The sequence below is a fragment of the Pinus tabuliformis genome, chromosome 5_2 (assembly GCF_031772625.1).
Source record: "Pinus tabuliformis cultivar Carrire ecotype Pingquan chromosome 5_2, CPIR1, whole genome shotgun sequence".
Lineage (NCBI taxonomy): Eukaryota > Viridiplantae > Streptophyta > Pinopsida > Pinales > Pinaceae > Pinus > Pinus tabuliformis.
In genome coordinates, this window is record NC_142306.1 from 668,998,187 (window position 1) to 669,024,866 (window position 26,680).

The 26,680-nt window shown below is 37.3% G+C and overlaps 1 protein-coding gene and 1 pseudogene across 1 annotated transcript; one reads left to right on the forward strand and one right to left on the reverse strand.

The window, feature by feature from the left end:
* Nucleotides 1–18,369: 18,369 nt before the first annotated feature.
* Nucleotides 18,370–19,116, reverse strand: LOC149160848 (potassium transporter 23 pseudogene; annotated as a pseudogene).
* A 1,147-nt stretch (nt 19,117–20,263) lies between these two features.
* On the forward strand, nt 20,264–21,197 carry LOC149160849 (uncharacterized). Its single transcript, XM_089436802.1, has 3 exons — nt 20,264–20,475; nt 20,569–20,661; nt 20,834–21,197. The coding sequence occupies exons 1-3, from the start codon at nt 20,347–20,349 to the stop codon at nt 21,029–21,031; spliced, it is 420 nt and encodes a 139-aa protein (XP_089292928.1). The 5' UTR covers nt 20,264–20,346; the 3' UTR covers nt 21,032–21,197.
* Nucleotides 21,198–26,680: the final 5,483 nt, after the last annotated feature.

The following is a 26,680-nucleotide window of genomic DNA, read 5'->3' on the forward strand; positions in this document are numbered from 1 at the left end:
GCTTCATTTCTTGTTCGGGTGTGAGGTTGGCATTAATATTTAAGGTTTTTCCCAATTCAATTTCCACAATTTTACTATTTGCAACAGAAGTAACAGGTATTGTTTGATCATGTGTATCTTTCAGAGGATCTTCTTCTAATTCATTATCAAATGCTGCTTCTATCATATAACACTGCGTGTAGGATCTCGATTCAGTTTGACTAAGGAAATTATTAATGGCATCGTCTTCTGTTTGGCCTTTAAAATCAAGTGCCTCTTGTATAGTTAATGGAGATCTAATGTTATCAGTAAGGTATGATACAGAGTGCTTATTAGTTTTGATTATTGTGACACTTGGCTGCGCTGGAGGATATAGAACTAGATTCTTGATATTTGGTCCTCTGGTTATGGTCATATTGATGAGCCCCAAAAATGGATAATTATATGGGCTCATTCAACCTCCTAATTTGACTTAATCCACCATTCTCATTAGTTTATTGCATGTTTTTTATTATATTTATGCTAATAGAGTGAATTGGGTTAGTCATTATGCCAACAAAGTCTAATGTGTGCTTTGTGTAGTCTTTTTGGTCAATTTGGAGACAAACTTGAAGGTTTTAATGAGCACTTGGCAGCCAAATTCGTGGGAGAACAAGGGAGAGGATTTGTAGGAAGGTGTCCCCTTCATTTATGGGCCCTTACCTCGAATTCTCCACCATCAGCTCGGAGTTCAAGGGCCACCAAATCAATTAGCACAAGGGCAACCAAGCAAGTCAAGTAGGACTGCTGTTAACTACAAGTTTTGGGAGCCGAGTCCCTAAAGTTTAGGAGGACTATTGGGGTCCTCAATTTGTATAAATAAGAGGGCTTAGGGCCTCATTTCAGTAAGTCATTTTGTTAGCCAATAGTTAGTCATTTTGTATTCATTTTGTAGTCATTTTGTAGTTCGATTTTTAGGCAGTAGATTAGCTTTGCTTTCAGCACATTTTCAAGTTCTCCTTGTGGACAGTTTTTGGAATGTAACATTTATTTTGATCAATAAAGATGAATTCAGCTTTGCACCAACTCTAAATATCTCTTAGGAGGCTGTAGCTCTTGGGGTTGGGCCCATCTCAAGTGCCCAATACCTCCTTTGTTTACTTTCATGTGTCTTTGCTGCATTCTTAGAATAAAATCTGCTATTTAGATTTAAATCTTGTTTTGTTATTTAGGTTGTTTTTGATGAGTAAAATAGCTTTTGATGCTCAGACTTAGTTGATAGGTTGTTAATAGAAAAAGCTTCAAAAAAAGGGCCATCAAACATCTGTGGTTTCACCTCTCCCTCAGTGGGATCAGGAGCTGTGACTAGGATGACTTTGCTGCCCACAAAAACACTGATTTTGCTTTACCATGCAATCCTTAGTGTACTGTTTTCATTTGCAGAAGTTGGTTATGTGTTCAGATCTCTGAAATGGTTCATTGCATGATTGATGTACATGATTTTCATTCCAAATAAATCTGTTGTTCATTCTTTTTATTGACAGTTAGATTAGATTAGCTAGGACTTTGATTATTTGCAAGACTTTGTTGATTCGGTTAAATGTACACCGTGCAGGGCATCTCTACCACTCTCTCATCCGCCTAAGCTTCGTCTAGGCTAGCTGCTCCATCTCCTAGTTAGGTTCCTCGTCTCGCAATTGCTCTTCTGCCCACGTGACCCTACCTTCTTGCTCCTCCATTGTCTTAGCCTTCTTCAAGCCAAGTCAGCCTTCTACACCCTCTCACCACTCCATCCATCAGTCCCTGGGTCATTTCAGGCCCCTATCCTACCTCCTTATCCATCCATTCATCTTCCTTCACTCACCCATCCTCCAAAATCCAATGCTTAAACATCCTGTAGAAATTTCTGAACATCCTGTAGAAATTCCTGAAACATCCTGTAGAACCCCTGCAGACTTCCTGTAGAAGCTCACAAATGAGGTTTCTTGATAGCCAAACTTTGTGAAACTCTCCAGAAAGGTGTTAGGGACTCCTTAGACCCTCTCTGAACCTTCCCAACATTTTCCAAGCATTTCTCCTCCTTGATCCACCCCTGCACAGTAAAAAGCCAGTTAAAAGCACATGCATGATAGTTCTAACAACTTATTCAAAAATACAAAAAGATGTTTTCTTCAAATAGAGGTAGTCTAGACACATGTATTTTACCTTCATAGAAGTAATGGCATCTCTGTCAGTAGTTTGCATGCTCTCCTTTGTGTCAGTAGGACTAGCTGGTAGAATTAGGGTTTGTTAGGGTTTGCGTTTCTTTTTGGCTTTCAGTTTCTTTCGGCAAGTAGATTAGCTTCCTTTGAGTTAGCTTTCATCCATCAGTTAAAAAGCTTCTTCTAAGAGCTCATAGAGGTTGGCTTAAGCCCCTAGCGGACTTGTGCCAGCTGACCAAGTGACAGTTGCGGCAAGAGCTAGTACTTGTGCATACAGCACCGTCGCTTCCAAGTTTGTTACGAACTACCGGGTTGATAAAATTAAAGAAGGGAGTTCCAGGAGTTGTAGCATTATTGCTACAATACTGGAGCCCACCATCTTTTTGGCGCCATTGCCGAGGAAGCGTTAGAGTATTGGTGATTGCTGCTTTTCTTCTATTTTCCACTACAACCTTCTGCTAAGTAGTTTATTTCATTTCATTTCCGCAAAAGTAGAGTAGACATTTCCCGCTTTCATAGATTAGCATTTCAATTCGGTAATTTCATTTCTGCAAGTGTAGATTAGCATTTCAATTCCGCAAGCATAGACTAGCATTTCATTCCTGCAATTTCATTTGAGAAAAATAGATTAGTCATTTCCTGCTTTCATTTCAATTCCGCATTTTCATTTCAGCAAGATAGTTAGTTGCAGTTCAATCTATTTTAGTTTTTGCAGGTACAAGCAGAAAAAAGAAAAAACAACCAAAAAGATTTCCTTTCATGCCTTGTAGGAGTAGAGATAATTTAGAAAAATATTTGCACAACACCCCCCACTGCTTCACACAGCCAACCTTCTCTCTTCTTCGATGGCTGTGATTAAGAAGAAGCCCTAGGTGGACATCAAGGCATCTTTAAAGAACCTCTAGGGGAGAAGAAGAAGAAAACATTCCTCTGGAGCGAATGGCTACAAGCAGAAATGTTGGGAGCAGTACCTTGTCCAAAAATGAATTTTCAAATCAGATCGAAGATTTCAAGAGTGATATGAGGCAGTTTCTTGCCATGCAATTGGATACCCTGTGGATCCAAAAGAAGCAAGAGGAAGCCAAGAGGGCTTTGGCCATCTTTTGTCCCAGGTGCACTAGAAAGCATCCTAGGGATGAATGTCCAATGCACTCCCTAGAAGTGTGTTTCGTCTGTGAAGAATACCATCCTACGAATCAGTGCCCTTCCTTGCCTGGAATCAAAGCTGCATATCAAAGGGCAAAAGGAGCCACTGAATCACTCTACTATATGAACCAAAGGAGGCCACATGAACCTAGATCTTATCAGCAGGAACTGCAAGGGACATCCAAGACCTATTATGACCCCTATCAAGCCACTTTCATGCCTTCTTGGGGTCCCCCTGCTCATGCTTCCTGGTTCACACCTCCTCCTTGTTCCTTCATAGATCCATATTATGCCCAACCAGCTGCTCATTCGTTTCACTCTTATGCTCAACCACAGCCTCAGTGGAATGCACCTCATCAGGGGTGGAGGCCCCAATACAACACTCCTCCCGCTTCTTTTCCTCCACCACCTACTCGTCCACAACCATTGCCTCCACCACTTGCCCAACCACAACCCCATCCACATCCATCTCAAATCTACACCCCCACTCAACTACCCATACCACCATTTCCAAACCTGCACATTGGAAGAGCTCAACCTAATTGCAAAGCTGAGGCACAACATGTCCAAATGACTCCTCTTGAGATTAATGATCTTCACCATAGCTCAATAAAAGCATTGCAAAAAAGAGATTATCTTGAAAGCATTGAAGGACCACATCCGGCAAAAGAAGATTCAAAAGAGGAGATCAAAGAACCATGGGCTGCACTTGATGAAGAGAAGAGATCAGAATCAGAGATCGAGAGAGTTCCCTCATGGTTACCATCAAATCCTCCATGTACTCAAGAGAAAGATCAGCAAAAAGAGGAAGATGAGAAGGTCATGATAGAAGGTGACATGAAGAATGATCCAGATCAGCAAAAGGACCAAGGATATCAAAGCTATATTGAGACATGGTTCCAGATAGTCACTAAGTTGCAGCAGTACTCTCTTCCTCAGCTATGTTTGATCCCTTCAAAGTCAGATCATTTTGTCCCTTCACATCATCTTGTCTCTAATCTCGATGTGCACATGGCTCCATTGGAAGTATTCTTATACTTGAAAATGATTTTGTTTTTCAAGTAGGGTAGGGTAGAAAAAAGGAAAAAAGAAAAAAAAAATGAAAATAAGAACAAAATAAAAATCTAAGGTGAAAACCTCTTCGGAGGCACCTTAGATTGGCTCATTGATTGAAAACCTCCATGAGGCGGTCAATGGGTTGGGAAAAAAGAGAAAAGAGAATAAGATCTCTGGGTGAAAACCTCCCTTGGAGGCGCCCAGGGCAGGCAATTAGGGTGAAAACCTCCATGAGGCGCCCTAGTTGTTTTTCAAAAAAAAAAGGAGAAAAAGAGAAATAAAAATAAACCTAATTTCCATTGGATAATTGCAGGTTACAAGAAGGACGTTTCAGGTCAGGAGGACACTCAAAACAAGGTCAAAGGAATTTGTGTGCCTTCTACAGGAAGTTCTGTATTTCTACAGGAAACATCCTGTAGAACCTTCAGGCGAGCCAGATTCGATTTTGGAAGGGGAACTAAAGCTTAGAATCTATTGGTTATGCCTGCAAGCATCCATTTTTCCATCCCTCACCCTTTTCCATCATTTTTTCCATGTCATTGTGCTTCTTTCCTCAAAACTGTGTTTTCTACAGGAAGTTCCTGTAGAAATTACAAGAAGTTAAAAATGGATTGAAAAAAGTAGTTTGGCGAACATGGTAGCTTCCTCAAGGGTTTAGAAGTCCTCCTACAATTTTCAAACTCCTCCTCCATCATCTCCATGCCTACATCACAGCCCAAGCTCATTCTTTTTCACCATGCAAAAACTTGCAGAATGCTTTGAAGAAAAAAATACATAGAACAGAATTTGTTTTTGCCCTAACTTGAAAACCATGCATCCATTTGAAAAACCGTTTTACAAGGAATTGTATAGGGATGATGGCAACATGCCCGAGCAGTTTCGGCCCATTCCGATGCACGATTTCCAAGATATCAGCCTCCATCACCTTCAGACATTTTTGCATTCTCTCCATATCCGTGAATCCGTTTCAAAACCTGTTTCATGGGGAGATGCACATGGGTGATAGTAGCCTACCTAAGAAGTTTCAGCCGATTCCGATGCGTGGTTTCCGAGAAATTGATCTCTGAAATCTTCAGCCATTTTCCATTTTTCTCGAAATATGTGCATCCATTGATCTCAATTTTGCTATGGGAGGTGCATCATGATGATAGCACTACAACAAAACCAGCGATTAGCGTCCCTTTTTACTTCTTTTTTTGCATCTAGAGCCCATTTTTGGTGCTATTTGCATCCATTTATCAAATATGGTGCAAAACTTGACACAAAATTTGCATCAAGTTTTGCACCAGGTATCGCAATAGGTTTTGCACCACGTTTTGCACCAAATTTTATGCCAAGTTTTGTGTCATCCTTTACACCAGGCTTTGTTCCAGGTTTTGCATCAAGTTTGGCACCTAATTTTGTTTGACATACTTTTGCATCCTCATTTGCATCCACTTTTTGCACCTACACTTGCATCAACTTTTGCATCGACTTTTGCATCCTTTTTTGCATCCTTTTTTAAATCATTTTTTGCATCCATTTTTTCATCCATTTGTGCATCCCTTTTGCGCCAAGTTTTACATCGAGTTTTGTGTCTAGTTTTGCATATAATTTTGCATCTACTTTTGTTGCATCCACTTTTCCATCTTGTTTGGCATCCATATTTACATCCTCTTTTGCATCTATTATTGTACCCACTATTGCATCTAATATTTTTGTGCCACAAATAGCGCCTAGTTTGGCACCTCCTTTTGCACCCACTTTTGATTATAATTTTGCATCCATGTTTGCATCCTCATTTGCGTCTAGGTTTTCATCAACTACTACATATATTTTTGCATCCCTTTTTGTATCCAATTTTGGACCAGGATTTGCATCGGGTTTTGTGTCTCATTTTGCATCTACTTTTGCATCGACTTCTATTGCATCCACTTTTGCACACAATTTTGCATCCACTGTTGCACCCATTTTAAATTTCACTTTTTGCATCCCTTTTTACATCTTCATTTGCATCATACTTTGATTCTTTTTTTGCATCTATCATTACATCCACTTTTGTTATGCCACAATTTGCACCATGTTTTGCACTCACTGTTGTATCCACGTTTGCTTCCAATTTTGCATCCATGTTCACATCCTCTTTTGCATCAAATATTGCATCTATTTTTGCATCCACTTTTGTGTCAGGTTTATGCATTGGGTTTTGCATCTCGTTTTGTATCTACTTTTGCATCTACTTACATTGTATCCATTTTTTGCATCCAATTTTGTTTTGCCTGTTGCATCAATGTTTGCTTCCACTTTTACATCCATTTTTGCATCTTATTTTGCATATTTTTTGTCTATTGTTACATCCACTTTTGTTGCACCATATCTTGCGCTTACCATTGCAACCACATTTGCTTCCACGTTTGCATCCCCTATTGCATCCACTTTTGTTTCATCCATTTTTGCATCTGCTTTTGTGTCCGTTGTTGCATCCACATTTGTTTCACCACAATTTGTGCCAAGTTTTACACCTACCATTGGACCCATGTTTGCTTCCACTTTTGCCTTCATGTTTGCATCCAAGTTTGCATTGACAACTGCATCTACTTTTGCATCCACTTTTGTGTCAGGTTTTTCATGTTGTTGTGCATCTACTTATGTTGTATCCACTTTTCATCCAATTTTACTTCTATTGTTGCCCCCATTTCTATGTTCGCTTTTGCATCCCTTTTCCAACACTCATCATATTTTCTGCATTGATGATATTCCTTATGGCATTGACAATTATGAACAATTGATGACAATGTCAATAATATTGACAATGATGAAAATGAAGATGATGGCGATGACATGAATTGTGATTATGATGATAAAGACGATAGTGGTTACAATGACAATGATGATGATGGCAATGATTATGATGATGACGATGCTAATGACGTTGGCGAATCTTCCCAATTTTAGATGTTGTCATTGTCATAATCATAAGCATTATCTTTGGTGTCATCATCATCATTTTCATCTAGGTCATCATCAAAAACTATAATGGCATGAATGATGATGATGATTACAACAATGTCGATAGAAATTACATTAATGATGATGATGGGGATGATAAAAATGACAATGACGATGATAATGGTGGTGATGATGATCATCATCGATCATCTCTCAAAAATAGAGTTGTTATTTCTCTTACGTATATCAATGTGTCCTAAACAACCCTTTTCTAGCACTGATCACATTTTTTGGGTTGATGATATTTCTTACAACATCTACAATTATGAACAATTGCAAACAATGTCCATAATGATGATGATGATGGCATGAATGGTGATTATGATGATAATGTAATGATGGCAATAACAATGACAAGGATGTGATGATGATGACAATGATTATGATAATGAGAATGACCTTACAATCTTATGGATTTGTGAACAATTACTAGTTTCAATACCATCTTCTGGATACATATTACTATCATACTTTTTAGATTTTCTGTCTCTCTTGAGGTATCTTACTATAATGGTGTTGTCAACACTAGAAAGATATCTTGTTGTAATGGTGGTTCTAATGTTAGCACTAGCAAAGTTTTTGTTAAATTTTGGTTAAAAAAAACCGATTTATGCAATTATTTTGACAATCTATGTAAAAAAGTAAATAACATCCAATTATTTTGACTGTAGTCCCATTGATTATCATGAATTCACCAGTCTGAAGACCATCTTCTACATACATATTATTATTAAACTTTTTGCATTATATCCCTCTTATATCTTGTTGTAATGGCAGTATTAGCACTAGAAAAATATCTTGTTGTAATGGTGATGTTAGTATTAGCACCAAAAAAATCACTAAATTTTGGTAAAAAAAAGTTTATCATTTATTTATTTTTAATTTGGGAAATTTTTGTTTTTATATTTTTTGTTTTTAATTCTATTTTTATGCAGTAATATTTTTTTTGGTTGAATTTTGGTAGTAACTAGTTTTTGGTCTAATCATATGTATTAACCATGTTCTTTATGCTACAAGTCTAATTGTTGGGACAAAATTGCTCTTTCAAATAAGTTGCAAAAAGCATATAAATGGAAGAATAGCGATGACAACTATTTTCATTGTCCAACTGTTCAGTATATCATGTATGAAAATATTCAACATTTTTATAAACAATGGATTAGAGGTGAGTCTGTAATTGTACATAATGTTTGGATGATACATAAAAACAAAGTTTGTTTCATTGATGTGGTTAGGATCTACTTTGGATACGAAAACCTAGGTTTGGAAGTATGCAAATAATGAATTTGGTTTACCTTTGATAACAAATGAAATTTTATTTCTTTTTCCTCGTAAAACCAAGGAAGATATGGCAATAATTCTCGTTAGAAAACTACTTCTTGTTGAAGGTTTATAATTGGTTGCAAAAGTTCAACAACTGGGTATAGAAGTTTTTAGTTGCTATTAGGGAAACAATGTGATTATAGGTTTTAGCAGACATAGATCATTCTTGGTATTTCATTCACTTTGAGAATATAAGTACACCAAAGTGGATTAGGTTATGAGTGGATTGGCAAAGCAACCCTTATTTGTTCCTTTTAGTTTTTGAGATATCTCAAGTTCAACTAGTGCTAGTAAATGGTTTCAAAGATGTTTGCTAGGGTTTTTCAACAAGGTCACTAGGTCCCAATGTAACATAGATACTTCATATTTGTTGAAAAGTAAAACCCCCACATAGCACTGAATAGATCATTAATGACTACCTAGAGAACTTAGACTAAATTAATCGTGGAAGTAAAAATTACAACCAAATTAATCATGAAAGTAAGAACTACAATTGAAAAAAACACACTTGGTAATATACTAGAATTCATCCTCGCCAAATCCAAAGTTGATGAATAATATGTTAAATCTTTAATGAAACTCATGAAAAATAATAAGCATGTTATCGATATAAGAGTGCATGAACTTGCTTAATGTATATTTGTTAATTGGAGATGATGAATATCTAAATAAAGTTGATGAATAATATGTTAAATATTTGATGAAACTCATGAAAGATAATAAGCATGTTTATCCATATAGGAGTGCACAAACTTTCTTAATGTGTAGTTTACGAGAAATTTTTCCAGCGTAAATCACAAGATATATCATTTGTTTAGGCGTTTCGAACCAACTAGTGTGGTTCATCGTCAGGACAAGTTGAAGAATCAGATCCAACTTTGCATGTTAAATAGTTTGAGCAGAGGGGATATTTGCACCTTAGCCTTAACAACCCTTGCCCAAGATGAATCTATTTAATGGACTAGCTTGGATATGTTAGGTCTTGGATTTCCAGAGTACCCAATCAATGCTTAACTCCCTAGTCGTAGCCAAAATTCACTCCTATTGAAGAGACAACTTGAACAATCTTGCTAATAAGATTAACAAGTTCGTTCCTTTTGATTGATTTACAACAAACCTTAATGCCTCTCTTTTCTTATCGTCCTCTTCCATTCTCCAACAAAAACTTATTAATCTTATATCATAAACACTTTATATAGGTAAGCATTGTAATCATTTTCCTCAACTCACACGGTACCTTTACACCTCAACCCATATAAGTGGACCTAAGTCCATGGCACAACCCATCACACTCTAAGATGGTTCTAATTGTCTCCTCAAAACTAGGACATAACACACCTTAAATGCCAAATGGTTAAGTCATCCCAAATTTGTGGGATTTTTTCCTTCATGGAACACATTCTAGCTAGTGTTGATCAAACACAATGCACTAACACCACTAACACACACTAAAAGTCCTAGATACCCTTACGCTGTGGCACGCACCCAAGCACTTCGACTGCACCTCCATAAAATGCACCTTCAACTTTGGATGTCCCAAAATAGTAATATCCTAACCCAATATGGCCTACTTGTTAGATTTGTGTAGTTCCCTCCTTATCAGATCCTTGCACCTCCTTGCACTCCATGGTAAATCTACTCTAATGGTCACCTTCCAAGTTCCAACACTTCCTTTCACATCATGACATAACCACCGATATACATTACAACAACCTTCAACTTCTTTAGTGGGTTGCACATCTATTTCACATTTCTTCTCCATCTTACAAAGTGGTAGTGCCAAGGAGAGAGTATCAAGTTGAATCAAGGATTGCTCACTTAGTACCACTACTAAGTTGCCTTCGTGCAACTTGTCAAATCCCTTAATTTTGTTTCACAACTTCTCATAGGGCTTAACTTGCTTGTATACACTTCTAAGTGAGACTACAATCCCCCAACCTCTCCTCTGCAACCCTTGTTAGAGTCTTCTTAGACGTGCAATCATGCCTCAAGCTGAATATAACACTAGCATCCCAAATGTGCATGCTCATTCCATCTTTTAATGCTTCGCTGAAACCACATTATGACACTGCTTAAAATGAAATGTTTACATCTTAAGACAATGTACCTACTTTGCTTATGACAATCTAAACTATGCAAGTGGCTAAGAGAGGACTATATTTTCCCAGGATGAAAATATAGGGTCTTACAACCCCATTCACACAATAATTTTAATATATTTCACCCGAAAAAAGATACATACCCTACTCCTTTCAAATTTATCATATAATTTTAAGAAATTAACACTTGTTATTAACTATTAAATAGACTTACTATATATTCTCCTTTGTTTGCACCCACCTTATATGTAAAAACATATAAATATTTTCAATACAACCAAATTAAAATCATATTTTTCCATTTAAAAATTATTAAATTGAAATTAAAAAAAATTACACCTAATAAACTTAAACAACAACCATAAAATTATATTATTATTATTATAAATATTTTCTAACCTAACCAATAACCAAAAACATTATATAGTTACTTCTTTAGTGATGTGAAAATAAAAAAAATGTATTTATTGTTTTAATAACACCTAATAAACTTAAACAACAACCATAAAATTATATTATTATAAATATTTTCCAACCTAACCAAGAACCAAAAACATTATATAGCTACTTAACTAGTGATGTGAAAATAAAAAAATGTATTTACTGTTTTTCACTATGAAATTAGCATTTTTGAAAAAAGGTAAAGCTTTACTTTTCTTTACAAAACCCCTCCCAACCCAAACTTCGTTTACGTTCTAGAACAAGAAGGAGGATCTGTTCGCTTTTCGCAGGGCGGGAGCGAAAACGAGATTGCAGAGATTTGCGAATTAGGGTTTCACCAGTAGCCTGACAAAAAATCGGTAGACTACTCCCATCCACTGACCTACTTTCGCCCTTTTCCTTTATTTTCCTTGCATTATTATTAGATTTTTTAAGTAGCATCATGCTTCACAGCTCACACTGGGTCATCCCTGCGGAGAAGCCAAATTTATCCATCCGCAGGTTGCGAACCCTCGACACTTAGTCCGCTCTTCTCTCAGTTCTCGCCATCTCCAGCCTGTGACAACCAAATCTCTGGTCACTCCGATAGGTCGACCTAAAAACTATTCCGGCGCGTATATATGTGGGGGTTAGATCTCTACGAGAGTCGATTCCGTGAAGCCTCGAGACCATGTGTGTTCAGCAGGATTCGATCTGATGACGCTGTGAGAGTATTATTTTTTGTTACAAATGGATCCGTGCCCGTTCGTGAAGGTCTTGGTGGGAGGTTTGGCGCTGAGAATCCCCGTGGCCTCCAAACCCACCAGAGCAGGCATTCATTCTTCAAGATTTCCTTGCTTTTGCGAGATCAAATTTGATAAATTCCCAGTCCAGATAGCGGCGGTTCCTCTCATTTCTGTCGACGCTCCTGCCCCTGATGTCCAAAACTTGGTGGCGAGTTTTCATCTGGAGCATTCGGAGCTAGTGAAGCTTTCCAAGAATTATTCTTGCCTCGGGGTTTCGAATCCGCAGCTGGACATTATGGTTTACACCGGCCGGCAGGGTTCGAACTGCGGTATGAACTTGGGAAAGGTGCTGGGTAAATTCTTGGTTCCTTTGGACTTGGAGGGAGCCCACGAGAGGCTGGTCGTGTTCCACAACGGGTGGGTGTCTATTGGGAAAAGCTCAGTCGGAGATTCGAAAGCGGGACCTCAGCTTCACTTGAACGTCCGGGCAGAGCCTGACCCAAGGTTTGTTTTCCAGTTTGACGGCGAGCCCGAGTGCAGTCCGCAGGTCTTGCAGATTCAGGGCAATATTCGGCAACCAATTTTCAGCTACAAGTTTAGCCGCAACAGGAATTCTAGATCACGGTTGGTGCTCTGATTCTTAGCTACGCATTATTTACTCTCAACTACATTGTGCAGAATCTCTAGAGCTTGGTATACAGGATTTTCTTTTGAATTGAATGAAAAAGGACGCTACCGTGAAATTTAAATCCCTTATTTGTTTTCACAATATGCTTTCTATTATCAACCATTAATGTGTGGCAACCGTGCCTTTACCAGTTTGGCAATATTACAATTGACTTTCTATTGTTATCATTATGTCTATTGTTATCATTGTGTCATTGTGTGGCAAGTGTGCATTTTCCCAATTCTGGCAATATTTCAATTGAATATAGATGGCTTAGAAATTCTTCACCTAGGTGGGTATCTTATTCTGCCAAAGTCACCCAAACATGCAACTGGTCTTAACCACTTGAAGCAGCCTGCTTACTTGAGCAAGACAGCCCATGAGGGATGACATTGAGTCGGATGACAGGGATATGAAGCATTCCCACTTCAACATCTCTAACCAAGCCCTTATATTAGACACACAAATGTCCCCATTTCCAGTGAATTTTCTGATCTATAAATTCGGTGGTCCTCTCCCAGTCAACCCATAACTTTAAAATTTGAATAAACTACTGGATCAGGTTGAATGTTGGCTGTCTTCTGGCATAGATTGCGGGTAATGGGGTGTTTAGAGTGCCCATTATCAAACTTCATGCAAAATTGGTATATATGCTATCATATTTAATGTCAGACTGTCCTGCAGTTTAGATTATATTTTAAGAGCTAAGCACCATAACAAACCCGGTGGTGTCTTTTTTCTGTTTGTTATTTTGCTATATTTTTTTTTAATGTAAAATTTGTGTATGCTATTGTAGGTTGTTTGTTTGAACTTAGAAATTTGAATTTCTTTAGCAGATTTTAAAGAAATGGGGTGTTTAGAGTGCCCATTATCAAACCCCATGCGAAATTTCTATATATGCTATCATATTTAATGTCAACTTGTCCTGCAGTTAAGATTAAATTCTAAAAGCTAACCACCATAGCAAACCTCGGTGATGTCTTATATATTATTTATGTAAAATCTGTGAAGGCTATTGTAGGTGGTTTGTTTGAAATTTGAACCGCTTTACATAAAAATTTGTGGAGGCTATTGTGCGTGGTTTGTTTGAAATTTGAGTTTGTTTGAAATTTGAAGTTTGAACTGCTTTAGCAGATTTTAAGGATTTGTATCATTAGAGTGTGTTTCTGTTGTCGAAATAGTTTGTCATGTTTTGGATCGTATGAAGGGATTGTTGTTTGTTTTTTGTTTTTCCTTTGTATGTAGCTAGAGATTGGTATACAGGATTTCCTTTTGAATTGAATGAAAAAGAACGCTAGTGTGAAATTTAAATCCCTTATTTGTTATCACAATATGCTTTCTATTATTGTTGCCATCAATATGTGGCAAGAGCACCTTTCCTCAGAACACACTAAAACCAGAAAAAGCAATTTATTCTTTGAAAATTTTGCAATGTAGTTTATTTTTAAGTGTTTTCTTACTGTTATTTTTATTTTTTTGAGGTTTTTTCTCTGTTTTTTTGGGGCTTATATGTTGATGGGTATCAAAGACATTATAAGGTAAGTGAACTGTTCTGTATCTGCATTGCAGTGAAAACATACTGAATTTTGTACTGTTGCCGAATTTCCATATAATAAAGAGCAATATGACCAAATCTTGCTACTATGCTATAAACTAGATTTCCAGCATTGAAATCCCCTTGTGTATTCAGCTATGGGTCCTGTGGGTCATCTCGACTCCCTCCATGATAGTCCTTAGAACATATTCAGGTTTGTATTTGTTCAATAGAAATGTAGGGAAACAAATATTCCTTTCAAAGGTGTAAGACTCTGTCACCAAGCAATATCTAATGTGCCTAAACATGGTTCTATCAACCCTATGGTTGTCTTGTGGTATTTTTTCTTGCTTCTCTGTTCTACACTACTTGGACACTCCATAACATTTTTCTACATTTTAATCATGCTATCCAGTGAGAAGATATACTTGAATTCTGAAAGGATATGTTATAATGCTGATACTACTTGTGACTGCACAGAAAGGCCCTGAGTCACTGAACAGCCACCATTCTTCTGTGGAAAACTGGCTTCTGTATGAAGGGGTGTTACCTGCAACAATGCCTATGGACAATCCTGCAGAAAAATGGGCTCTGCTTGAAAGGTGTGTGATCCCTTCAACATGCCGATAGCTGATGGTTATAATTTTGAAACATAACCCAGAGGAGAAAGAAAGGAAACTTCTTCCTAATCGCGCACAGGGCAGCCCTTTCATATTGATTAAGCCAGATGCAACTACAGTTCCATGGGAACAAGACCAAAAGCCATCATCAAAACACAGTGTTCCATGACACTAGGAAATAGACCTTGAGTCAATCTGGTAAATGCATTATCTGTAACAGTAAGAATAGATGAACCGTATTCCTCAGTAACTGCTATTCCTCACATCTAGAATTTTGCACCCCTTGGTATCCTTAGTGAGTCTTTTCCTTCTTTCCAGAATGGAATTTTGAGTGTAGGTGCTTTTGTGATTGTTTCATTGCCTTCTTGTATATTATTGGTCTCTCACGTGCATTCATGGACAGGCATAGCCCACTAGATATCTGAGAGTCTGAAACAGGCTTGACAATTCTCAAAGTTTTGTAAACTTTTCTTGTCATTTTAGTATCTAGAGTCTTGTCTGCTATGGTTTGGAACTTCTTGAAAAAAATGTTGGCATTGGGGGTACACATGCTAGTTTTACATTTTTACCCAATATGGTGGTGTGTAGGGTATCACAAGATAATGTTTTGTTGGAAACACATCAGGATGGTTTTCCTGCTATTGATGTGAATGACTACTTCTGTTAAGCATATTTTGCTCTATGCCATGTTGTAGGAGGATGCATACCTGGGATTGAGGAACACATCCTATGGTCTGAGGGATTTGTCCAAATTTTGGGGACATGTCTTCTGGCAACATATCATAGTTAAAATTAGGCTTAACAGCAATAGCCATTTGTATCAACAGCAGGAAAACCATCCTGTTCTATTGTCAACAAATTTTACCTTAAGATACACTTGGATTTGCCGAGTATTCATTGCAAGCAGGTTAAAGTTAAAACTAGCATTAGTACCCATTGCTAACATTTTTTTTCAAGAAGCTCCATACTTTATTTGCAACTCCTATATCTAGGATTCAGGATTTGTCGGGGGGGGGGGGGGGGGGGGAGGTACAGAAATGTCCTGAACAGCTCGAGATGCTCCTTGGCTTGCTACCTGATGTCTGCATGATGCAAAATTTAAAGTTGGGGGACATCCCATGTTATGGTCATATGCATCTAATTTGTAAATTTCATTTTCCTTCACACCATGCATCTAATTTGTATTTTGTATGAGAATTAACAAAGGAATGATGCTCTTTTTACTCTTTTCCGCTTTCCACAATATTTGCTGTTTTTTTTGGTGAGTTTTCCATGTTCTAGATCCCACTTTGTTCCCACACACTCAAATTTTAGTTGCCTTGCTCTGCCACAATAATAATGCTTCAAATTCTTAGTTCTAGATTTGCTTATTCTTATTTTTAGATTTGCTTTAAACCGAATCTTTACCTGTAAATTGAGATGTAAACTTAGAGTTGTGTTTATAGATTCAGAAATAAAGTTGAGTTTTTGAAAAGTTCTCAAATGAGAGGCAAACGTTTTAGGCTAAGCACAACCATACCCTTTATTTTCCTCCCTTCCTATGGATTATAATTGATAATCTAATATTTTTTAACTTCATTTGATTCCCTTCCTCCATTTTCATTAAAATCATCATGTTATAAGGCAAAAGGGCATACCTTTATATGAAATTTTGCCAGCAAAGAGTCCAAAATTAAATTTTGGACAATTAAATTTTCATGCAACTAAGCAACATTGCTTTTTAACAATACTCTTGGTTCAACATTTTTTGACAATGGTCTTGGTTCAGTACTTTCTTACGAGCAGAGCCCTCTCCATTCCTTCAAGCAAGAGTGGTCTCCTTGGAAAAACAATAAATCTGACCATTTGAATTTTTTCATAATGTAATACCTTGTACCGGATATCTTTGGTTTATGCCTTCTAAAATCTTGGATACCTCATCAATTTTTCCCTTAGAGAAACACTGTTTTACAGAGTCAAAAAGTTAGTTTCACAACCTCTTCTAATTCTTTTGCCTTCTAATTGTAATGATTTTTCCACTTCACTGGTCTGAAATAGAGCAGACATTACTTCTGTGTATACTTTAACATGTACAGAGGATTTACAATCTATCACTTCTTCAAGAACTTTTTATGCCTCAATTTTTTTTCCTACCTTCCCAAGATGATGCATGCCATAGATAAAACTTGCATGACTTGGAACAACACGTTCCCTAAGCATTTTGTTTAGTATTTGGGCAGCGGCTTGAACTTTCTTTGATTTGCAGCAAGCTTTGATGAGTGAATAGTACAGAGCATATGTGGGTGAGAGACCCTTTCTAATCATTATCGCCAGTTGATTCACTGCCTCATCCACCATACCCAACTTGCATAGGCCTCCAATGAATGTCCTATAGCAAACTATATCAGGATTTAAATTTTTTCATCTCCATTAGATAGTTCCTTGCATGGTCCACTCTACCAGCGTTGCACAAAGCATTTATCAATGCATTCAAATGGATTGTCAACTCCGAGAAAGGATTGTCCCTGATTTTAATGTATAGTGTGACAAACTGTATGTGACAGGCAGGTGGAAAACTTTTCTCGCAATTGACTAAGCGACGTCCTACGAGCCAGACTTGAGACGGAAACCCTCGTCAGAAGTATATGCTTGGCTCTTTTCCAAACAAATGAAGAGTCAATGAGGTTTTGTGTAATCACTTCTGGTATCGTATTGGGTTATTGTTAGAAGCGATAATTGGATTCGGATTCTCATCGAGTGAGTTGTTCTGCTTTCTCAATTTGAGAGGGTTTGTTTGGAGGGAAAAACGAAAGAGGACATACAAGAATAGTGAGGGGAAAGATGCAGAGGAAGAGGATTGAGAACATCGCCAGCAGGCAGGCTACATTTTCCAAACGTAGGTGGATTGCTGAAGAAAGCTTATGAGCTCTCGGTGCTCTGCACTGCAGAAGTTGAACTTGTGATTTTCTCCCCAGCAGGAAAGCTCTATGAATTGTTTTTTAGTGCAAATCCTACTATTTTGATTCTAATAATCATGGCTATGCAAACCTCATGAGATTCTTACTAATAACCCTGGTGGTGCAAGCCCTAGTAAGCTTGATGTTGAAAAACTTAGTGTAAAACCTCCAACAACAACATAATCAATACATGATGTCAAAAAAAATGGAGAAGCATCCAAGGTTCTTAAGCAATGATGTAATGAATGAGGTGGAGAAGCATCCAATGTTATTGAGCGATGGTTAGCTATACGAGGAAACATGCAATGTCATCTTCCTTTCATTTTCATGGATATAACTTAATATAACTTTCTTATGTAGAAAACATGGCTTATCTTAGGCTTAACCATGCATATAAAATACCACCTATCATCTTCATTGAAAAAAGAATGGTGTCTTTGTTCATAAATATCAGTGATTAATCGTAGGAATGGCTATTATTCTCTATCAAACAAAATCAAGGACTAAGTAATGAAGATCTTGGTCGACAAAAAAACTTATGATTATTAACTTCACATTAAAATTCACTTCATCTCTGCCACCTTCAAGGAAATCTTTGTTATCCATCACCATATTGATGTTGTGACTTGGTCCTTGAAAAACATTCAGCATGTTTGATTCATGGAAACCTTCAAGTTAGACAGTATATGTCATGCTAACTTGCAAGAGATTGGTGTGAGGTACATTGAGGCTTGCAGGGCCTGCCTTGCAGTTTGCCCTCATGAAAGCATAGAAGTAGATTATAACCAGTTTCTTAGGAAACCATGAATCCTTTCTAGCCTTGACATCTCCGTGACCAACAAGATATACAACTCCTGATAATTCAGAACACTTCCATAGTTCCAAATGTACATCACAAGAAGGAAGTAGGTGGCAAAAACCATTTATCCAACCATTTTCCCCCACTTTCATCAAAACTGCAGAAAAATAAATTAGCTCAGTTGACCCAAATAGAACAGGAAATCCAATCGCAAGGAATATATTTTTTGCCCATATAAGAACCATGACAAGAGTCACTAGGCTTGTAGTCACCATAATCATCTCTACCTTTGCAATGCCATATGCATTTGATATCTCGACCGTGCTCTTAAAACAATCACATACCAAGACACACATTATCATTAGAACCCAGTTGATGACAAGAATGTAGATCTGACCCATGAACCGTCGGGATGTGTGAATTATTTTCAATCTGGGAAAGCATCCTAGGGCCATGGACATTTTAATAGATGAAATTGTTGCTGAGATCATTGCCTGGCTTGCAATCATGGCAACAACACTAGCTATCACGAAGACTGGCCAGATAAAACCATCTGGAATTGAAGCAGAGAATACGTTCTCCACCACAGAGGGATGCTTCATAAGATATGCAACTTGATCCATGTAAGCCAATAGTAGGCATGGGAATACTACACATGTGAAGGCTATCTGGATGGATCTTACTAAGAAGTGACCCAAATCAACAAACATAGCTTCAGCTCCTATTATGCATAACACGCAACCTCCTAGGGACATCCATGCTTTGATAGTGTTCCTCTTGAACAAGTAATAGATATAAACAGGATTGAATGCCCTTAAAATTGTCATGTCATGTTAAATAATATTGTAAAGTAAAATAGAACCAATAGAGAAAAACCATATCATGAGTGCCAGAGAAAATGTCATGCCTACTTTGCTTGTACCAAACTGTTTTATGCTGAACAAGATCACCAGGAATATGATTGAGACAATGACCACTGTTTTCAACTTTAGTATTTTGTCAAATATTAAGAAATGCGAAACATAATATATATGTTAAAGAAGAAACATATTATATATCTTCAAGGAGAAACATATAATGGTAATGCAAAGTTTTAAAAGGTATGTGATCCTTAGGCTTATTGGAGAGTATATAAAAAATTTCACACCTTTTTATGAGATATGGGAGGAAAACATGTTAAAGATTTTTAATAAATATAAAATTTCCAAAATGATGCTAGTTACGTGTGATTCTTTTTTCATTGTTTGTGATTATGAAAAATGAAACTCAATGTTTTTTCATTAGTGCACACATATTTCATTATATAATTGCATATAGAAAAATCATTCTGGAGCCGATAACAATAAAAGTGAAGAATTTATGGTCCAACGTTATATTTAAGGGAGATGTTTGAGGATGACTTTTGAATTTTGTTTTTCATTTTAAGACATTTGGAGCAAATATTAGGAAGGACTTTGAGAAAGGATTGTCCTTGATTTTCGAAAATGGAGTTGTTCCTTTCCAGCCATATGCCCCAAGTGACCATCAAAGGGAGAGCTCATATGTTTTTTGGATGTTTTCTTTATAGCCATTTTTTACACATATCCATAGAGTCCCCATGCCATTGATGTGAATTACTTGTTCGGTTTTTTTTAACCAAAATTTTTAACCAAACAATAAAAATTAAAAAAATGCCTCAAGATCAAAGACTGAAACAAAGACCTATTGACATACCTTTTAAAGTATGGAAAGAACTTTTAAAATCATATGAGAAGTTGGATGCATAAAGAAAAGCCGACAATGAGAGCATTCAGGTATTGAATTTTTCATTAAACATTATTTAGAATGTATTAATACTTATAAGTATCTTAGACATGTATTTGTGTGAAAATAAATTGAATTGGTTTATGTTTAAGGACAAGGCATCCAAGGCGAGGTTAACCAAGACAAAAGTCACTCATCGTAGTGGCCAGAAAGGTTTAAAAGCACTGATAACAACCTTTGTAAGTATATTAAACATGTGATATTTTTTTAATAAATTTTGTACTAGAAGAAAGTCATTGTTATCTAATTTCTCCCTATTTACTGATTGATAGGAACTAAAATATGGAAGACCTCCAAATCATTTGGAAAAGGAGGTGCTGCAGCAAAAGAGATGGGTTGAATTTGTTGTTTGGATGGACTCTATGGTATGTAATCTTAGTTGGATTTCCAATATACTTTTAAACCATATTTTCATTTTATTTTTTAGTACTATTAGATATTATATCTTACCTCATTTTATGGTTAACATTGTATACCAAAAACATGCGTTGTGTTATGTAATTAATACTAACATGTAATATTGATTTTTTTTGTCAGAATGCTATAGGTAATGATTGCCAAGACGATGATCCAAATTATGTTCAACATATATCAGGAGATGATGAGGATGAGGATGAGGATGATGGTGGTGAAGGAGGAGATGATGATGATAGTTGCGGTGTTGGTGATGATGTGGATCAGAGTAATGAGGCTGGTCAAGATGATCATGAGGATGATCTTGGTGGTGGTAGCTAGGCATGCACATGCATTGTTTTTTATGAAGAAATTATTGTGTAGAATGACATTGTTATGTGTAGATGGGTGTTGTGAATTTACCCTATATCAATGAGACATTTTGATTTTGTAATCATACGATGAGTTTGATTTATGTATGTTGTTAATTTATCGTAGAATAACGATATTCATGAAATATTTTGATTTGTTAATCATATTTGAATTTTACTTGTTTTGATTAAAAATAATACTGATTTTATTAGTATTATGTTGCTATTTTATACATGTTTTGAAAATTGTTAATGACACATTGTTATTTTTTTGGATGGATGTTGTCAATTTCTCTTAAATTTCTTTACAAATGATTTTGAATTGTGATATCTGCTTTAATGATATTTAGAAACTATCATATATTTCACTATGAATCTATAAAGGGGGTCATATATGTAAAGAAAAATATACTTTATATGAGAAGTCAAATGCGGATGTAACCATGGATGCAAAATTGAAAGTAAAATTGAATGTTAAACTAGGAATTAATACAAAATGCAAACAATTGACATACAAAGTGTTTTAAATTAGAAGTGAAAAATTGTGCAATAGTTGACACAAAGAAGGGAACAAAACATGGCATACAAAAGGATATCAAATTGGGCAAAAACAAGGACACATAAATGGGCACCAAATTAGATGCAAAAAAAGACAACAACTAGATGTAAAATAAGATGCAAAGTTGAGCGTTAAAAAGAAGCAAAAAACGTTATAAATTAATATGCCAAATGATGATGCAAATAATGGTGTAAATTTGGGATGCAAACTTGGGTGCAAAAAAGGAAAAAAAAAAGATGTAAGAAAAGACATAAAACAAGATGCAAAATGGCGCTGAAAAAAGGTGAAACAAAGGATGCCATATTGGATGTAAAAAATGATTTCTAATCACATGCAAATTTAGGCTCGAACTCAGACACAAAATTATATGCAAATGTGGACACAAAATGAGGCAAAAAAAGATGCAAATTTGGATGGTGAAAACGATGTAAAACTAGACACCAAAAAAATGCAAAATTGGATGAAAAAGTCTGTGTAAATAATGGTGCAACATTGGACACAAGTAGACACAAAAAAATGGTGCAAAAAGGGGCATAAAATAGCTTAAAATTGGATGCAAAACTTGGTGCAAAAACAAATACAAAAGTAGACGTAAAAAATGGCTCTAAATTGAATGTACCATTGGACACAAAATAAGATGCAAAGGTGGACATAACACATGACTCAACATAAGATGCAAATATAAATGCAAATTTGGATGCTCAAAATGATGTAACATTAGATGCAAGAGATGGTGTTAAAAATGATGCAAAATTGGATGAAACAAATGACGCAAAATATGGTGCAAAATGAGATGGGAAAAATGGAGACAAATCAAACGTAAATGTGGATGTAAAAAATGGTCCAAAAAAAGATGCAAAAATGGGCACAAAAATGGATGCAAAATTTGGTGCTAAATCAAATTCAACACATGGTGCAAAGATAGGCACCAAAGCTGGTGCAAAAATAGAAGCAAAAACTAGTGTAAGACTAGATACAAAACCTGGCGTAAGACTAGATGCAAAAACTGACACAAAATGGATGCATAAAAAGACGTTAAATTGGATTCAAAATACAGTGTAAACTTGATGCAAATGATGGTGCAAAAATGGAAGCAAAGAATGACACAAAATAGGAAGCAAAAGAGAATGAAAAATAGATGCAAAAAATGACACAAAACTAGAAGCAAAACCTGTCATAAAATAAGATGCAAATCTTGGTTCAAAATTTGACGCAAAAAATGATGCATAGTTTGGTGTAAAAAATGATGCAAAATCTAGCGTGAAAAAGGATGCAAAATCAGGTGCAAAAAAGGACGCTTTAAAAATTGTACAATAGAGCCAGATTTAGCGCCAGTTTGCTCATCACAATTACAAAAAAAATGCACTAAAATCTGGCGCTAAATCTGGCGCAAATCGCTGGTTTTGTTGTAGTGTAGGAACATGCTCAGCAAGTTTCAGATCAATCCGATCTATCGTTCGGGAGTAATGGCAAAAACAAGCTTTGGTCCTGTGAAAATTCAACAGTAGCAGCTTGAGGGTGCAGATCTGAACGTGGAAACGAACTCCTGCAGCTTAGATCCAGCTAAAGGATACCTGCACAAGCAAAATAACCACACATCAGACAGCAAAGAGATTATAGCACAAAGGATCCATCATGCAACCACCGAAACAGATGCATGCAGCAACAAAAAGCACCTCACAGCAACCATTTGACTTGAGGTATGTGACTAAAACTCATTCCTCTGATTGCATGAATGTAATTCGGAAACAGCATGAGCAATGAGATGGTTGGGATTAAAAGAAATCGGTGGCCAGCTAACTGGCCACCCTCATCCAGTTCAACAACGCTCGGTGGGTGAATAAGACATGTGCGCTCAGCCATCTCAGGAGGAAATTGGAAAATAGGTAATGATGACCAGTTAAACCTCAGCGTGATTGATGGACGAGATTACAGGCAGAGAACAAACAGTTAAGCACTACAGGGGACCAACAGTCTGCATGGGGCCAACGTGCAGTTGGCCAGTTGACCCTCCATCAACGGAAATCTCCATAAAACAGTCGATCAAACTCTCACCGCTGTTGTTTCCAGTTTATCATCGTCCTTGCAGCTGTAACTTCACTCCCCCACCAAAAATCATGCCACAATTAAATGATGCTCCACTGACTCTCACCACCCGCTGATTAATTTGCACTTGCAAAATTCTTAGCTGAAGGATGCGTCCTCCGCTCCCACAATCAGTTAACCTATCGTCCTCCACTGAGTTTTTTGGCCTGTTCAAAATTCTCCCGCATACCAATATCGTTCAGAGGTGCTAAGACATCCTATAGAAGCCAGCCATCATTCTACAGAAAGACGTTCTACAGGAAAGTACAACAAAGCCTTCCAGAGTAGAGAAGCCCGAGTTTTTCTTCATCCAGTTTGGAGATTGAAGAGAGGTAGGCTGGAAAACACCATTCCCATGCATGATATTTCGAAAGGTGGTGAATTAAACTGTTTTGAATAAGAATGTATGAAACAAGTCTGCCTGTGAATCCAGAATAGTAGTTTTCCTGTGTGTTACACGGAATGTTTCAGTTGGTTCTGCGTCAAATTCTCTTCCACAGTTCCTGTTAAGAAATTCCTCTGCTAGAAATGATAAACCACTGTGAGGGTTAACCTATGCATGAAGAATGTGAATTTTATGTGATTGCATGCATGCTGAGGATGAAGCTCTGCACTCTGTCTGTGGGAGCCTGATTCTGTTTTGACAGTTGGGTTTGGGCAACAAAAGCATTATAACCAGGGAATTGGTGCAAAGTTGAAATACAAATACCTGAGAAATCGTGTCCTGAGGATCAAAAGAGGAAAGCATAAAAAAACAGTCCCTTTCTGCTCGGAGCATTGAAACAGGGCACTCTCACCAAACCAGACCAACCAGCTTACATCCTTTTTGGAGCAAGGTCAGCCTTCAGATTAGGAAATATATTACCTATGAGGGGCGATTCAGTATTGTATATGGTTATCGCTTCCATTTGTTAACTGAGCTCAGGCATAAGATGGATTTAACCACAGCACAAGTCAAAGAGAAGGCACCCCCAGCCAAGCAAGCCAAATCAGGGAAAACTGCTTCTACAGGAAGCCAGAAAACGACCACTACAGGACTTTCTACAGGAAGTTTGGGGAAAGGGCAGCAGAAGGAGAAATTGGCCGAGATTTTAGCTAGGGAGGTAGCAGTTGTGCTGGCCACCCTAAGCACATCCCCCAAGCAGAAGGAGAAGTGAAAGAGGGAGCCTTCCATGTATTTTAAGGCGAGAAGGAGCACACGGATCAAAGTGGGCAGACCCAAACCACAGACAAGGGAGAAAATTGTCATTAAGGACACAAAAGCTAAACAAAAGGAGGAGCATCCTTCAAGGATGTCCATCACCTATGAATGGGGAAGACAAAAACCTTCACTTGGAGAGAGAGAATTCAGATAATGGACTCAAAGACAGTTCTACAAGATGCTGAGACAGTTCTACAGGAAGTTGAGAATTCTCTAGGAAAAGAAGCACAGTTAGTGGGAAGGAGCAGAGAGAAAATCATGGTTTCATGACTGAGAAGAGGACATCACTTCAAAAGCTTGGCATGATAGGGAGGCCACTAGGGCCATCAAAGATGAGGAGATAGATTGGTTGCTCAGAGGATGAGCAACACTTTCAGTAGGGGGGTGATGATGAGCCCCAAAAATGGATAATTATATGGGCTCATTCAACCTCCTAATTTGACTTAATCCACCATTCTCATTAGTTTATTGCATGTTTTTTATTATATTTATGCTAATAGAGTGAATTGGGTTAGTCATTATGCCAACAAGTCTAATGTGTGCTTTGTGTAGTCTTTTTGGTCAATTTGGAGACAAACTTGAAGGTTTTAATGAGCACTTGGCAGCCAAATTCTTGGGAGAACAAGGGAGAGGATTTGTAGGAAGGTGTCCCCTTCATTTATGGGCCCTTACCTCGAATTCTCCACCATCAGCTCTGAGTTCAAGGGCCACCAAATCAATTAGCACAAGGGCAGCCAAGCAAGTCAAGTAGGACTGTTGTTAACTACAAGTTTTGGGAGCCGAGTCCCTAAAGTTTAGGAGGACTGTTGGGGTCCTCAATTTGTATAAATAAGAGGGCTTAGGGCCTCATTTCAGTTAGTCATTTTTGTTAGCCAGTATTTAGTCATTTTGTAGTTCGATTTTTAGGCAGTAGATTAGCTTTGCTTTCAGCACATTTTCAAGTTCTCCTTGTGGACAGTTTTTGGAATGTAACATTTATTTTGATCAATAAAGATGAATCCAACTTGGCACCAGCTATAAATATCTCTTAGGAGGCTGTAGCTCTTGGGGTTGGGCCCATCTCAAGTGCCCAGTACCTCCTTTGTTTACTTTCATGTGTCTTTGCTGCATTCTTAGAATAAAATCTGCTATTTAGATTTAAATCTTGTTTTGTTATTTAGGTTGTTTTTGATGAGTAAAATAGCTTTTCATGCTTAGATTTAGTTGATAGGTTGTTAACAGAAAAAGATTCAAGAAAAGGGCCATCAAACATCTGTGGTTTCACCTCTCCCTTAGTGGGATCAGGAGCTGTGACTAGGATGACTTTGCTGCCCACAAAAACACTGATTTTGCTTTACCATGCAATCCTTAGTGTATTGTTTTCATTTGCAGAAGTTGGTTATGTGTTCAGATCTCTGAAATGGTTCATTTCATGATTGATGTACATGATTTTCTTTCCAAATAAAGCTGTTGTTCATTCGTTTTATTGACGGTTAGATTAGATTAGCTAGGACTTTGATTATTTGCAAGACTTTGTTGATTCGGTTAAATGTACACCGTGCAGGGCATCTCTACCACTCTCTCACCCGCCTAAGCTTCGTCCAGGCCAGCTACTCCATCTCCTAGTTAGGTTCCTTGTCTCGCAACTGCTCTTTTGCCCACGTGACCCTACCTTCTTGCTCCTCCATTGTCTTAGCCTTCTTCAAGCCAAGTCAGCCTTCTACACCCTCTCACCACTCCATCCATCAGTCCCTGGGTCATTTCAGGCCCCTATCCTACCTCCTTATCCATCCATG

Bases quoted from the DNA above. Each gene is read 5' to 3' on its own strand.
- LOC149160849 (XM_089436802.1), top strand. From the start codon at position 20,347: ATGTATTTGTGTGAAAATAAATTGAATTGGTTTATGTTTAAGGACAAG. The intron at 20,476-20,568 runs GTAAGTATATTA...ACTGATTGATAG, and splicing joins AAGCACTGATAACAACCTTT to GAACTAAAATATGGAAGACC. The intron at 20,662-20,833 runs GTATGTAATCTT...TTTTTTTGTCAG, and splicing joins TTGTTTGGATGGACTCTATG to AATGCTATAGGTAATGATTG.